This window comes from Bacidia gigantensis (genome assembly GCF_019456465.1).
Source record: "Bacidia gigantensis strain McMullin 20006 chromosome Unknown contig_245, whole genome shotgun sequence".
NCBI classification, from domain to species: Eukaryota; Fungi; Ascomycota; class Lecanoromycetes; order Lecanorales; family Ramalinaceae; genus Bacidia; species Bacidia gigantensis.
Window position 1 is genome coordinate 110,227 of NW_025408601.1, and position 14,464 is coordinate 124,690.

The following is a 14,464-nucleotide window of genomic DNA, read 5'->3' on the forward strand; positions in this document are numbered from 1 at the left end:
ATCCAGAGTGTCGAGCCAAGCGCAGACGTTGTTGGTCATTCATGATATAGAACACCAAGTAGGAATGTTAGCGGCGGGACTTGTGCTAAATGTTCATTTCATGGCCGACTATATACCACTGAGTAAACCCAACCCCTATCCATTGATCCACGTAAAAAGATATCAGCCGTCACAAAGCATCAAGAACCCTCCCCCCCCCTTCCTTCCCCTTTCCCAGCCAGAGGCAACTCCATCCCTACTCCTCAACCCCCTCAAGCAGCCGTAGCCACAGCAGCCGGCCCCAACGGCGGCTCACTAGCAGCAATATTACACTGCCTAAACAGCCTCACCTCCTCAGGCGCAAAAGCCCCCACAACCGAGTGCAGCACCCCCTGATTATTAAACAAGACCAAATCGCCCTCTTCCCAATCATGCGCATACACCCTCTTTGGCTCAATGCCCGGTCGTTGCAAACGATGCACAATAGCCCTAACAGTCTCCAAATCCTCCACGACGGTGCCATCCGCCTGGTGGATTTTCCTGACCGCAGACGGATGCATCTGCAGCGCCAACTTCCCGGTGATCGGATTCTTCCACACCATGGGCAAAGTCTGGATTTTGCTGGCCTCGATAGGCGGCAATTCAGACTCCGACAATTCGTGCCCGTCAGAGAAGAGCCCCAGGCCGTCAGATCGGGATTTCGCCCCGCTCATCCAGATGTACGGGTGTGCCGCGTACTCGACTTTGCTCGTGCGGACGAATTCCTTGTCGGAGTCGGAGAGGATGTCGTACATGGTGTATCCGCTCACGAAAGCCGTAGTGCCAAGTGGGACATCGAGTTCTTCGCCCGTGCCGTCGTCATAGCGCAGGATCTGCCGGCGCCCTTTTGGGACTGAGACGGCCATCAGGGTCGTCACTTTGGGCGGGTTGAGGTCGTAGAGCGCGGCGTCGATGTGCCAGCGGTAGAAGCGTGTGTGCGTCAGATCGTCAGCTTCCGGGATGGGGGTCTTGTGGAATTTGCGGTGGTGCGGGTGGACGAGCTTGAAGTCCTTCAGGCCTTCGTACTCGGTGAGGTGGCCGTTGCCGATGATCTGGACTTCGGGCTGGTGAGGCACGGTTTTTAGGTCTGGGTGGAGGATGCTTTTCTTTGCGTCGAGGGTCTTGCCGTGGCCGTAGCCGGTGGCGGTGGGGTCGAAGCGGTGGGTTAGCTCGTACTGGGCTTTCGGGGAGCAGTTGGCTTGATTTTTGAAGACGACGACTTGGTGGGCGTAGAGGGCGTCGTGGATGAGCTGGAAGTCATTGTCTGGGGAGAGGGTGTTAGCTCGGGTGCTGTTGAGGGACCCCGACTCGTGTACTTACCCAGGAGGTTACCGTTCCACGGAATGCTCCTTTATGTGCCAGAGAACTTCTTTCAAACTCGAGGTCATGCTATGCACTTCTACTCACCATTCAAGTGCTCGATATCAATGCCGTCAATGACGACACCAATATCCAGGTCATTGGACGCTGGTTTCACTGATGGGGTGGTCTGAGGGGCTGTCATAGCGAATTGCTGTTCGTGTATTCGGAACTGCGACGATAGTTCTGGAGTCTCAAAGGTTGATCGTGTAAGTGTTCGTTGTTGCAGTGTATCACAGGAGGCTGTGGGCATCTTTATATCTGCCTCCAAGCATCGGAGCCTGCCGGGCAGGAGATACGGAGGCCGCCGATTGGCGACCAGCGCTGGAGTTTGGTCTCCCCACACTATTCACAGGTGCTGATAAGGAGCTTTAGAGCCGTTCTTTAGAGGCAGCTCCTCTATAGATCAATCATGGACAGTAGCTATCGAGTTACGCATTCAATGATTGCGAGCCGGGATTGATTGTCCATGCCGTCGTCTACCTACGCCCACGACCGACCTTGACCCACCTTTGAGCTCTCAGTCGACATGGGTTTAAGTGCTGTGAGAGTACCAGAATCGACCACCGGTCCTCCTGATTTGTGTAGTCTCCGAGCTGATTTGGTTCTTATGTCGTGTCATGCGCTGACCCCTAGCCTTTCGGTACATGTGTCTGCACCAGTCTGTGCTTGTCGGAACCCCCTTCAGTTGAATGAGTTTCCTTTCGATTTCAATGCTACTATGTCTCATCGCTGTACACCCTTAGGCGAGTTCTCCACCACAATCTGCGAAGTCTTCCAAATGCCGCCCTCGCCCCTATACGGCCACTGAGCATTCCCCCCTTCTCTTCTCCCACCCTCCACATCCCCCTCCACCGATTCACTCGACCCCGCTCTCTCTATCTCCCACAAGAAAGTTGATCCCGCGCCTGGATACTGCGCATGTGCCAATGGCAACTCAGTCGGTATGATGGGCTGGCGACTTGTCCTCTCTACGCTCCTGCCCAAGCCCATCGGTTCCTTTTCATTCATTCCGAATCCGAGGCTTGGTGCAGAGTTGCGCTGTCGGGACCCTGACGAGGATGAAGGTGGCGAAGAAGCTTGTTGGGACGAGAAGCGCGAGGGGGTTTTGGAGCGGATGTAGTGGCTGGAAGAGCTGAAAAGGGATTTGGCGGCTGGTTTTACTGCGCCGTTGAAGACGAGCATGGCGGATGGCATGCAGCAGACGACTATGCCGGCGGCCATCTCTACGATGCTAGATCCCTCGTGTCAATTGGAAGGCCGTAGAGTTTCTGGTAGGAAACGTTTGGGGCCGGGGTGGAAAGACTTACGCGAATAGCCAGTTGGGTAGAATATTGAAGGAGCAGACTTCGTCCGGGTTAAGGGCCACTTTAATGCGATAGTAAAATGAGACTGTGCTGGCGGCCAGCGCACTATTCAATCGTCAGCTTGAGCGCGATGAAGGCACAATTGTAGGTATTGCAGAGTTTGCGTACATCAAGCCAACCAAGAACATGGCCGCGATCGCCACCCGACGTCGCACAGGAAGCTGTAAAGCCCAAACGGCTGGTAACGGCAGAATGATGAGGTATAGATCACTCAGTACATTCACCGTTCCGACAGCGATGCCCAGCTGAAAACTTCCTCTGCAACGATTTGAGCCTAAGCGGTCCCTGTAGCCATCCTCGTTGCTTCCAACCGTGGGAGCGCATAGAGTAGGAAGTGCGATCACGGCAGATATGTAGAAAAGGCCCGTGAAGACAACACCACCAATAGCCAGATATCTCAGCCATCGGAGGGTGTGGAATATCTGCGCTATGACTACGAAGAGCGACAGCTTGATGAACCAGACAAAGGGCCCGTATAAAGACTCGAGCACTAGCGTCAACTTTATGTCATGTTAGCCTCCTTGTTCAGGTTGGCAAATACTCTTATCAGTAGGCGCATACCCGAAGCTGTGGAGCTGCAATGCCTCTTTTACGCATGTCAATTTGGTGGGTGAACGTGTTCGCCGGGGCGACTCCGGCAAGACATAGTATAATGAATATGATTCCGGAAAGCTATTAATACCATGAGCAATTGACCTTCAGAGATTAAAGGTGGTGAGCATCACAATTCCCAGAGTGCACGTTACTGAGAAACGTGTCAGTCACGATTCAAATAGCCATTGAAGTGTCAAAGATCGTACGGTCATCCCATGTCAGTTTCCTCCCCAGTCCCAATTTTGCATATACGCGTAGTCCGGCGAAGATGACAATAACCGGCAAACATATTGCACTCGTGATTTGAATGTACCAGGCGCCGGCTTCTGCATGGAAGAAGTTTGGAACTGCCTGTGGTAGAGTGTCGGAGGAAGCCATAACAGGTCTTTGGCCGAAGAAGATTGTTCCTGCAGAATGTTCATCAGAGTTGTAAGCAATCCTCCTTCGTTTGGAGAACTTCAAGCATGGTGGGTGGTGGCGGCAATTATGTGAGTTGGAACTTGCGTGGCTGTACTTGCTCTCTGAGCAGCGTCACCTCTGGAAATGCGAGAAAGTTACCGATCAATGCTTGTCAGGCACAGGTCTGGAGCCGAGTGGAGCAAATGCACGTGCCGCATGCAGATTCGTTCTCCTGACACGAGCATCCTTCCAGATACTGCGGGTCCAGAGGAGGTGCATGCAGCTGACGAGCAGCCAGTGGGTCAGTCAGATCCTTCGTCTCCCGTTTGAGGTGGAATCGTCAGCGAAGACAGAAGGAAGGACTAATCCGACCACAGATCGAGGTAGCCCTTCATTGGCGAGACTCTCGCGAGGGAACGGTGTGGCTTTGGTCTAGTTCAAGCTTAAAGAATGACAGCTGCTATTATTATTACATCCGCAACCCCAGGAATTGGAGTAAGAATTCTCATTTCGTTAGTCCTCTGAGCAATACTGCTCCGCCCTTGTTGCCATGTTTCATAGCCTCTGGGGGGTTGAGATTAAGTAACGAGGAGCAACCTCGTTATGCGGACTCGTATGCGCTGTATCGTGCAGGCCGTATCATTGTTCGAGTAATTTCGAAGGATCAAGATCCTTCTTACAGCCAAGTGGTCCGCTCGCGAAGGATGCTGAAAGTTCAACGCATTGCCATGTCGATTACGTGTAAATCGCGTAAAGTTTTGGTGCTTACTGCTGTCCCTCGGATCTTTTGTTTCAATCTGCAAATACCAGCTCGGCTTGGATGTCCCCTCATGCAAATTAATGGATTTAGCATATCCAGCTACGCCACAGAGTGCTAGGCGAACCACTAATCTTCAGCCTTTACCGCAACCCTGCGTAAGGCACAGAGTATACTGTTTTGCAAGTCGCCGGACAGTAGGAAACCGTGAGCGAGTTGTTTTCTGAATGTGCGACTGCATAGGTGTCGTCGTCATGGTGGATTGGCGGTTGAATAACGTGCAGCGCGAAGAGGACTCGCCTTCAAGATCTCGAAAGTTAAACCCCGACAAAGTCTCATCCTGAAGAAAGTCAAGATATTTCTGCACCTCGCAAGAGAGGCAACGCTTGCTGCGGACGGCTGAAAACTCGCGCTCCACTCAGCACTTTACCCACTTATGTACGGATTTACAAAGATGCTAGGTCTTTGACTGTACTACGTGCTGTCCGTGCGACGTGTTGCACAGGATATTCTGTGGGCTCATTGTTGGGGGTTGTGCGTGCTATTGTGCCATCTGGTGTCCCCATGTCGCAGAAGAGCTACAAGAGTCTTGCTAAGCAAAAAATCACAGGCTTGGGAGCCATAGGAGCTGGAATCGAGATGCTGGAGTAGAGGATGTTTTATTGTCTGAGGGTAATTCGGTTGCTCCGTCACGGTCCTTGGATAGCAATGCCTCCAAAGGCTCTATCAAGTTCCGCTCCTGCAGCGTCAGAGGGTGCTTCGTGCTTCGCCTGCCCTGATATATCATCATTCTGCTGGTCCATGAGACTCGCATGTTGACCATTGCTGCCTCCATGCTCTTGTGACCCATGGACGTGGGAGTGAGCTTTCTCAGGCTCGAGAATTTTCTCATCACGATCCAGCCAACCTGGAGCAACTCTTCGCTTCTCTGCCAGCTCCTGTTCCTTCAGCTTGTTCTCCCAAGCTTGAATCGCTTTGTTGGCATCGTCCTGCGCCTTCTTCATGTGTGCTTCGATAGCACTACACGAGGCAATGATCTCATCTGGATGAGCTGCATGGCCAGAAGGAGCGATAATATATCTTTCACGTTCTGTGCCATTTTCTGATGCGGTTGAAGAAGGTGGTAAGGTTGATGGTAAAGGTTTGTAAGTGTAGGGTAGAGTTGGAGCGCGAGGCAGGGAAATGAAGGGAGAGACGGTCAAGGGGACCTGGGCAAGGACAGGATGAGGCTCTGAAGTGGTCAGCTCAGACATATCTAGCCAAAGGGAGTCTATAAGACATACTATTGCTGTACATTGCAGTAAGCGAGGACCTGATCGATCGCTAGTGTACTCCATGGGCAGGATCAAGCTATATGGAGACGTGGATGGCTCGAATGCGCTTCAATGCTCACGGAAAGACCAGTGCGGTTGATCTAAAGGTCGACACGGAAAGCTTCTGGCATTATTGTCCTTATAAAAGCCACATCCGGATATTGCCAATGCCTGGATTGACTCCAATCGTGGAGAAAAGGTTAAGATCTGGCGATCGATTGTGACGGATTGATGCCTCCGCCAGTAGTGGCTGACCGGGCCATAAGGCTGAACGATTGGGAGCCGCCAAGCCGTTATCGGCTGGGGCCCCCGCGCTCTAGAGTAGCCGGCCTCTGGTGCCCGGCCAGAACCCCATGGGACGAGGGGGAGGGCGTTAGCCACAGCACACGACGACAAGCGCTGAAGGCAACTCGGAAGGATTTCCTTCTTCGCACCAACAACTCTTCTCAGCTTCAGCCGCAATCCTTCACCTGCATATTGTCTCAGCAGCAGCAGATCGTGCAAAGATTGCCTTCGATACTCGTACAATCCGTTCGACAGCCACGAGCTGGACTCGCCCTACCACGCCAGCCCTATTTGGTGCTATTCTGCGGAGACGACCAAGCGAAGTAGCTCCTACATCGCAAACAGCACGCGACTACAACGTCTAGGCACCAGAAGCAAGAGGTACAGGACATGATAACGTAGGCATAACAACAGACCTGACTCCAGTTCAATTGCGCCTTCAATCTGCTCAGCACACCACCGCCACCTCGCTCCTTCCAACTTTCAAGCACCGCGAACTTCACCATGAATATCGACAGCGCCCCTCACATCAGCCAGGCCATTCAGACCAAGAAGCCTGTGCCTGACATAGATTTCTCGCTTCATACCATGGAAGATGGTACTGAAGTCAGCACCCAAGAGCGAGTCTGCAAAGGCAAGTGTGTCATGATCCGCCTCCAGCCTCGTCTGCTAATCTCTACCAGATGTGCAAGCGCCAGCTTTCAATCCCCCCACCGATGAGCAATTTCGCTCACCTCAAGATCATAACAAGCCGAATCTACAATTTCTCAAACAGCACTTCTACCGCGAAGGTAGGTTGAAAGAAGAGCAAGCATTATGGATCATAGAACAAGGGACGAAAGTATTGGAGGCGGAGCCCAATCTCCTTGAGATGGATGCGCCAATAACAGTGTGCGGCGACGTACACGGCCAATACTTTGATTTGATGAAGTTGTTCGAAGTTGGTGGTGATCCTGCTGAGACCCGATACCTCTTCCTTGGCGATTATGTTGATCGAGGTTATTTCAGCATCGAGGTATTACCAAGTTCTGCGCATTCAACTGAGATTTGATGCTGATTCATTAAAGTGCGTTCTGTACCTGTGGTCCTTGAAGATATGGTATCCCAACACCTTGTGGCTGCTCCGTGGCAATCACGAATGCCGACATTTGACCGACTACTTTACCTTCAAGCTCGAATGCAAACACAAGTACTCAGAAAAAATCTACGAAGCATGCATGACGTCTTTCTGCGCCCTACCGTTAGCGGCCATCATGAACAAACAATTCCTTTGCATACATGGTGGGCTCAGCCCTGAGCTACATACTCTCGAAGATCTCAAGAATGTGAGAGACGAATAAGATTGTTTTTCAATCCACATGAAGCTGACATGCATAGATTGACCGCTTTCGGGAGCCCCCCACCCATGGTTTAATGTGCGATATTCTGTGGGCCGACCCACTGGAAGAATTTGGGCAAGAGAAGACATCGGAATTCTTCGTGCACAATCACGTTCGAGGGTGCTCATACTTCTTCTCTTACCCATCAGCATGCGCTTTTCTGGAGAAGAACAACCTCCTATCTGTCATACGCGCTCACGAGGCTCAAGATGCAGGCTACCGCATGTACAGAAAGACGAGAACTACTGGCTTTCCGAGTGTCATGACTATCTTCAGTGCGCCCAACTATCTGGATGTCTACAACAACAAGGCCGCAGTATTGAAGTACGAGAACAATGTGATGAACATTAGACAATTCAATTGCACCCCTCATCCCTACTGGCTGCCTAACTTCATGGACGTCTTCACTTGGTCGCTGCCGTTCGTCGGTGAAAAGATCACTGACATGCTGATCGCTATCCTGAATACTTGCTCGAAAGAGGAACTCGAGGACGATACACCAATATCCTCTACAGGTCCTGCCTCACCACCTATCGAGGAGTCAGCCGAGGCGAAGCGGCGCCAAATCAAAAATAAAGTCCTTGCTATCGGGCGGCTTTCAAGGGTGTTCCAAGTCCTCCGAGAAGAGTCTGAACGAGTCACAGAACTCAAGACTGCATCTGGCGGTAGACTACCTGCTGGAACACTCATGCTTGGGGCGGAGGGTATCAAACAGGCCATCCACTCCTTTGAAGATGCCCGAAAGGTGGATTTGCAGAATGAGAAATTGCCACCAACACACGATGAAGTGACTCGCAAGAGTCTTGAGGACCGTAAAGAGGCACTTGAAAGAGCGAAAACTGAGGCGGAAAATGACCCAGATATTGCGCAGGTCGCACGTAGGATCAGCGTGTAAGTTCTTTCAACCTTCTAGTGACAATCTGGATTTAATTGACATGCATATATAGGTCCTCGGGAAGCAAGAGTAGGGGGAGGTAATGGTCTCGAACGAGCATATCATGACGCAAGGACTCTAGAAACGAGCGACGTGGAAGTAATGCATCCATGATGGAGGAGACATGTAGCAGACTTTGGAATAGCAACAGCGTTGCTAAAATACCAAGCGAATGGTGGCCGATGAGCGCGGTGGTCATGAATCTAATGGCGAAAACGTATGTCAGTGTAGATAGCAATGTCATGCAAGCAGTGGCAGCTTCCTAATTATATCTCACCTCCACGTTTGTATCTTAAAGCAAATTTCAGTAAGTATATTGCTCCCATACCATAACAGATAGCGTGCATCGTGCCGAGGTTTATGCACCAAAGGGCGCGACCCCTCGGACGCGACCTCCTAACATCCTACAAATGCCTCTGAAGTCACTGGCATTCACCCAAACTCTCCCTGGCGTCATTGGAAGCTCCTACATATGTCAATCTTGCCTCTCCAAAATATCGAATGGGTGGAAACGGCCGCCCGAGACTCTTCGCCGCCTATGGAATGGCAAGCTCCAAGGCCGGAACATCAGTGGTCGGCAGGCTTCTACCGCAGCGTCCCTAACAACGATCAAAAGAGGGAAAGACTCGTCACGAGAGTCTGGAAGTACTCATGATCCCTTTCAGAGATTGCCCCTAACACTTCCTGGGCGCCACGCGCACATCGGCCGCCGTCTACCTCCTTCGAGCATACGACTAGCCTCTACTATAGCCTCTGTGACAGCGGTCAATGCAAGAAGAGAAATACCATACAATGCTGAGAAGCTTTATGAAGCTTTGGCTGCGTTGGAGATTGAAGCAGGCACATACGTCAACCTCAGCCAATTACGGCTGGCGTTGAGGGGCTTGGAAAAAGAAAATAATGTGACAAGAGTAGCAAGTGGGTTATGAATCATCACATAGGACTTCCACGATGTCAATTGACACTATTCCACAGTTCTTGGAAGGGACAGCCGAGCTAGCATAACCCAATTGGCAAGACTCCTGCTCGCGGATCCGCTCTTGGATGAGTCGGAATGGGAGAAGAGGCTCCATGAAGATGAGAGCGATGAAAAGGCTCTGCTGCTAAGGTCATTTGCCTACAGCTGTGAAGCATAGGGATCAAACTAACAAAGTGGCAGATATGGCGAGCATCTAGACGTGGACGATCGACATTCCCTGATCAAGACGTTTTCTATACCTGCATCAATCCTGCACGAGCACAACCTCGAGATATTCGTGCAAGCCATTCCAACAAGCGAATCTGAAGGAGGCACTACAAATCCACTCGTTCTGGATCTCGAAACGCCGAATAGTGCGGGCCGAGTGTCCAGATTTACATACCCTGTTCACAAAAGCATTATCTACGCAGAGAGCCTTGATGACACCGCAGCTTTGACGCCCCTTACGAAGTTGGCGGATATCGGACTAGACCAACGTACACAGCTGGTCAAAGGCGTTGTCAATAGTTCCTTAATGGTTCCGGAGGATGCTCGATCCGGAACCGCTCTGATCAAGCCCGTCAACTTACATGCCGCTTCAAACGGCATTATAACCCTTCGTGCGGAAATCGACAAATCAATGGTCGTTGAGAATTATTGGCTTTCCAGCGGCATCACAGCCATATCTGACTGGCTGATCTCAGCACGCACCATCGAATCACCGCATACAGTACCTACTCATGTCTCAAACCTCATCCATGTAATCATTACCTCGGCCAGCAACTCTATCGCCGCCGCCACAACTGCTGCCACAGCCACTGCGGATTCCCAAACCGTCTCTCCACTCACCCGCGCACTACTATCCCAATCAATCGACACATGGGCTGAAAATGCCCACAGTGAGCTCCGCGATCGCCTCTCCGCAGCCTTTGCAAGCAAATCCTACACTCGCCTTTCCTGGTACCTCCTCCCCTTCCACAGCGACTCCATCACCCTTTCCCTCACCTCGCTCCTCGACAAAGCTTTCCTCCCTGACGCAGAGAAGCAAATGATATACCTCAGCGGCCGCCTCTACCAATCCGGCCTCGTTGAGCCCTTTTCCCTCCGTGCGCCGCTCTCCTCGCCAGCCGATGAAGGCAACTTTCGAGATGAGCAAGGCCGATTGATAGAGTCGCACGAAGCTTACGAGCTCCGGCGTTATGGCACCCTTCCCTCTGGGCCCAGACGGCTTACAGTCGGCGATGTCGTACTGCCTGATCGCAAGGTCCCCGCTTTTGACACTCCAGCTGGCACAGAACCGCTATCTCCTCAGCACTACTTCCCGACCATCCGCCACACCCGCGCTCGACTTGCACAAATGACAATTCCGCCTCTGCACAGCTTGGCGCAGCGCTTGGTATTGAAAGCATGGTCTACCATCCTTGCTGCGACCGGTCTCTCGGCTTGGGTCTACGTCACTATTTCTGCGACTTCGGTATATGAGGCTGGGACTGTTGCCGCGGTGGGAAGTGTGTGGGCGTTGAGACATCTGCAGACGAGATGGGAGGGTGAGAGGAGGAAGTGGGAGGAATTAGTGAGAGAGGAGGGGAGACTGGCGCTTGTGGAGTTAGAAAGGGTGAGTAGGAGGGTGGTCGAAGTGGGAGGACAAGGGTTGGTTGATGAGGAGGGAGTGGAAGAGAGGGAGAGGGCAGAGAGAGCAGTGGAGAGATGTTGGAAAGAGCTTAGGGAGGTGGAGGAGAGGAGCTAGGAGAGAGGCTGAATTCGCTGAATTCTTTGGTGGGCTTTCTTAGGAGGTCTATTTTCCACGTCACTCTGTCACAGGTGGAAGAATAATGTGCCTGCCAACGAGATGAGAGCTATGATCCCTGAGACACTAAAGCGTTTGACTGAGTGATCGGCGTCCCAATGCGGCGACCCTCTTCGCAGGTGGTGCAGGTGACAGTCGTTTTCTGTCAGCTAAAAGAGACTACTGCTGTCCTACACTTTTTAGCCTGGCCAAACGTGTAGCTCATCGCCAAGGGTCTTCTCGATTACCAACCCTCTGCCATTCTGAGTGGAGGAGCAAATTATATCATCCAAGGCTATTGACAGTACGTCAGTGATCGACGGTGAATTGCTGTGATGTTGGCGGTTTCATTGAGTTACAGGTAGAAATATCCTGGCGCAGCGTTGGTCAAGCGAGATCCGATGGCATCAATCATTCAAGGGATCACCCTTCATTGTTCCCATGAAGGCAGCTGAGCTATCATTAGCCACTTCCAACGCAGCCGCTGACGTTAATGCCTCTTGACTTAGTACAGGGTGTAAGGTTAAGTATCGTATCCTTTCTTCGATCTCTTACACTCTTACTGCAACATCTAGGGACCAACAGCATTACAGAATATCGGGAATAGAGTTCATTCTCTTCTCGAATGTCTTCGGAAGCCATGGCGGCCTACACGGACCATGGCGTAACCTATAAGGATGAACCCAAAGCTTTTCCAGCACTGGAGGAAAAGAACTCCCACAGTTCCAACGTATCACCTGTTCTACCATCAATGATAGGACGGCACAAATCGTTCGTAAGGACTCTATTAGGAATCCTCAGCATCTTTGTGCTGGGCTTCACAGTCGCAAACATGAATCACATTCCAACCAAGAGCCATCGCGTCGATCCAGCCGAGGAATCAGTCTCAGCTTCATCCCCTACAAAGGAGCTATACCCCAACAGCCAGCCATGGACAGTCACATACTATTCCGACGAAGGGTGTGATGACACTTTCTTCAACGAGACCAACAGAGGACCAAGTGGTTGCCTGAATGCAACGGAACCGATCCTCAAAATCGACTATTCAGCCTTGTTTTATAGTCTCACACTTTTCAGCGATCCAGCTTGTGAAGGTACGAGTAAGGAGTACGCTGTGGGCAATTACACGTGTGCAGACGGTATTGGCGCTGAAAGTTGGAGCATCACCCTGTGAGATTAGAGCAGATACTTCTTGTGCTTCGAGTGGTGGGTTTCATCAGCTTCTCAAAGCCTTGAGGATTAGGCAGAAGGGCTAAGATCAAACCCTCGGCGTTCTGTTTGGACTCTTGGTCAAGCCGTTACACAAGACCATGTAGCCATTCCATTCAATCAATCTAGCGAGTATGGTATATCGAATCGCCTTTTCCATCCTCTGCATTCTCAAAATACTAATGTCCTGAAGAACCTAGAGGCTAGGGCAATTGGGAACAAGCTAAGGTAAGGTAGGTGAGAGTGAAAGTAGATTCGTCAGCGGGATTTCAATTTCGAGTGCTGTTTTCAGCCCTCCTCCGACCCACTTTCGTCCCGGCGAACATAGAGCAGTGATCAGTGATCACCAGGCGGCAGCTTACGACGACTGCTCAGAAAATGTGAGGCAATTTTTGTTGCCTGAGCTGCACCGGAAAAGGGCTGTTCCGAGAACAAGGCTGTACCTAGAAATAGGCGGCACCCAGGAATATGCTGGGGGCTTGAGAGGGTGTGTGGCCACGACTTCCTGGCATTTCCAAATATTGCGCTTCGACCACTCATTTTGCTGTTATAAGGCCGCATGACGGCTGTTGGTGCTCCTATCGTGAACGCCCATCTTGGTAACCTGCCCCCGTCTGCTGTCAGCGCTTAAGGTGTGCTCAACAAAGTTGCCCTTTGAGGGCTGCCGGAGGTATTACTTAGTCAGGGGTTCAGGTGAGCAACAGATATCATTTGATGCGTTAATATAGGTAGCAATAAAAGGTTGTGTGTCTGCTGTTCGAGGGACGTGGTCATGCGGCCTTCTCCTACCAGCCTTTGCCTGCTTATTATTCCCTGCCTTTTGAATGCACATTTGATTAGGAATCAGTGTCCGCGTGAGCAGGGCAGTGTAGTTAGTTCTATAGCTACCGGCAATTTCTAGTCCGTACTCTAGAGCGCCCCTCGCCCGCCTCTCAATCATTCTTTTCATCTCAAAAAATGTCCCTGTTCATCCTTGGAATCTCATAGTAAGATTTTGACTTCGAGTTTATTGACATAAAGTCTAAGTATTGCCATTATTTTCTACATTAATTAGCACTTCCGCCGCTGACCCAGATAATGGCTGTTGAACTAGTCAGCTTGGGCGTTGGGTGTGTCGGCCTAGCCAGTCTGATCACCGTTTGCCACGATGTACACAAGATCCTCGAAAAAGACGAGTCTCTAGAGACCGACTTGGCCACTGTGGCCATAATTCTCGAGCAAGATCACTTGCGGCTTGCGGTTTGGGGTGCCAAAAACGCCATTTCGTTCTACGACAGCAAAGAAACATGGTGCTTGCGGCATGCCAACCAACAACAAAAATATGTCGCAACGCAATCTCTTTCCCAGCTGAATCATTTACAACAGGGGGTTGATATGCTCAAGGATCGATATGGCATGCGAGGGATTTCACCCATGCAAATTGGTCCCATAAGCTTGGGATTGGGTACCCGGAAGAGATTGAAATTGGTGACACTCGATGCCAAACGTCTTCGGAGTTTGGTTGATGATACTCATAGGATAACTGAGGGTCTCGTTCAGATCGATCTCTTCGAAGGTCGGCGTCGTGGATGGCGGACTTTGGCAAGGTTGGGCGGTATGGTTCGCCGAGGCCAAAGTCTTTGAAGAAAGCTCATCGACAGGAAGGAAAGAAAGACATTGATAAAACCAAAGCAGGCGCTTTACCCGACGAAAAGGGAGGCAGTTCGCCTTCCGTGGAATCCGTGGTTATCACAATCCTACGCTTCTTTTTGAACATGGTTCTCTCCGGTCAAGTTGTTTTCGGCAAAAAGGAAAACGCACAGGGGGTGTAAGATAAAGAATGACGCACTCAGGCACGCCGAGTCGTTCATGGGAAACAATGGAAGCGTTGGTATTTTGAAAGCTTATAGAAATTTGCGGGCCTTCTGTACAATTCTTAATGTCCTTTTAGACTTGAGCGTGAGAACCTTGGCGTGGCTAAAAACACGATGTTGTATTGGATATTCAAGAGCCTTTAGAGCCATTAGCATTGATTATAGAGACATCTACAAGCGAAAACACAGGCTGGAAAGCGATTATAAGGGAGACAGAAGGGTCTAGAGTATTCTATGAAGGCCCGTTGAGAGA

At 51.0% G+C, this 14,464-nt stretch overlaps 5 protein-coding genes across 5 annotated transcripts; 3 read left to right on the forward strand and 2 right to left on the reverse strand.

Annotated features, from left to right (window-relative positions):
- Positions 1–251: 251 nt before the first annotated feature.
- On the reverse strand, positions 252–1,522 carry KY384_005129 (uncharacterized protein; the record flags this gene model as incomplete). Its single annotated transcript, XM_044813630.1, has 2 exons — positions 252–1,282; positions 1,426–1,522. The coding sequence occupies 2 exons, from the start codon at positions 1,520–1,522 to the stop codon at positions 252–254; spliced, it is 1,128 nt and encodes a 375-aa protein (XP_044668931.1).
- Positions 1,523–5,183: 3,661 nt separating this feature from the next.
- KY384_005130 (uncharacterized protein) lies at positions 5,184–5,790 on the reverse strand (the record flags this gene model as incomplete). Its single annotated transcript, XM_044813631.1, has 2 exons — positions 5,184–5,725; positions 5,778–5,790. The coding sequence occupies 2 exons, from the start codon at positions 5,788–5,790 to the stop codon at positions 5,184–5,186; spliced, it is 555 nt and encodes a 184-aa protein (XP_044668932.1).
- An 806-nt stretch (positions 5,791–6,596) lies between these two features.
- Positions 6,597–11,110, forward strand: KY384_005131 (uncharacterized protein; the record flags this gene model as incomplete). Its single annotated transcript, XM_044813632.1, has 8 exons — positions 6,597–6,732; positions 6,776–7,107; positions 7,160–7,417; positions 7,470–8,362; positions 8,419–8,435; positions 8,742–9,323; positions 9,381–9,513; positions 9,565–11,110. The coding sequence occupies 8 exons, from the start codon at positions 6,597–6,599 to the stop codon at positions 11,108–11,110; spliced, it is 3,897 nt and encodes a 1,298-aa protein (XP_044668933.1).
- Positions 11,111–11,789: 679 nt separating this feature from the next.
- KY384_005132 (uncharacterized protein) lies at positions 11,790–12,323 on the forward strand (the record flags this gene model as incomplete). The annotated part of the gene is made up of 1 exon (XM_044813633.1): positions 11,790–12,323. The coding sequence occupies one exon, from the start codon at positions 11,790–11,792 to the stop codon at positions 12,321–12,323; it is 534 nt and encodes a 177-aa protein (XP_044668934.1).
- Positions 12,324–13,435: 1,112 nt separating this feature from the next.
- KY384_005133 (uncharacterized protein) lies at positions 13,436–13,981 on the forward strand (the record flags this gene model as incomplete). The annotated part of the gene is made up of 1 exon (XM_044813634.1): positions 13,436–13,981. One exon carries the CDS (start codon positions 13,436–13,438, stop codon positions 13,979–13,981), a length of 546 nt encoding a protein of 181 aa, XP_044668935.1.
- Positions 13,982–14,464: the final 483 nt, after the last annotated feature.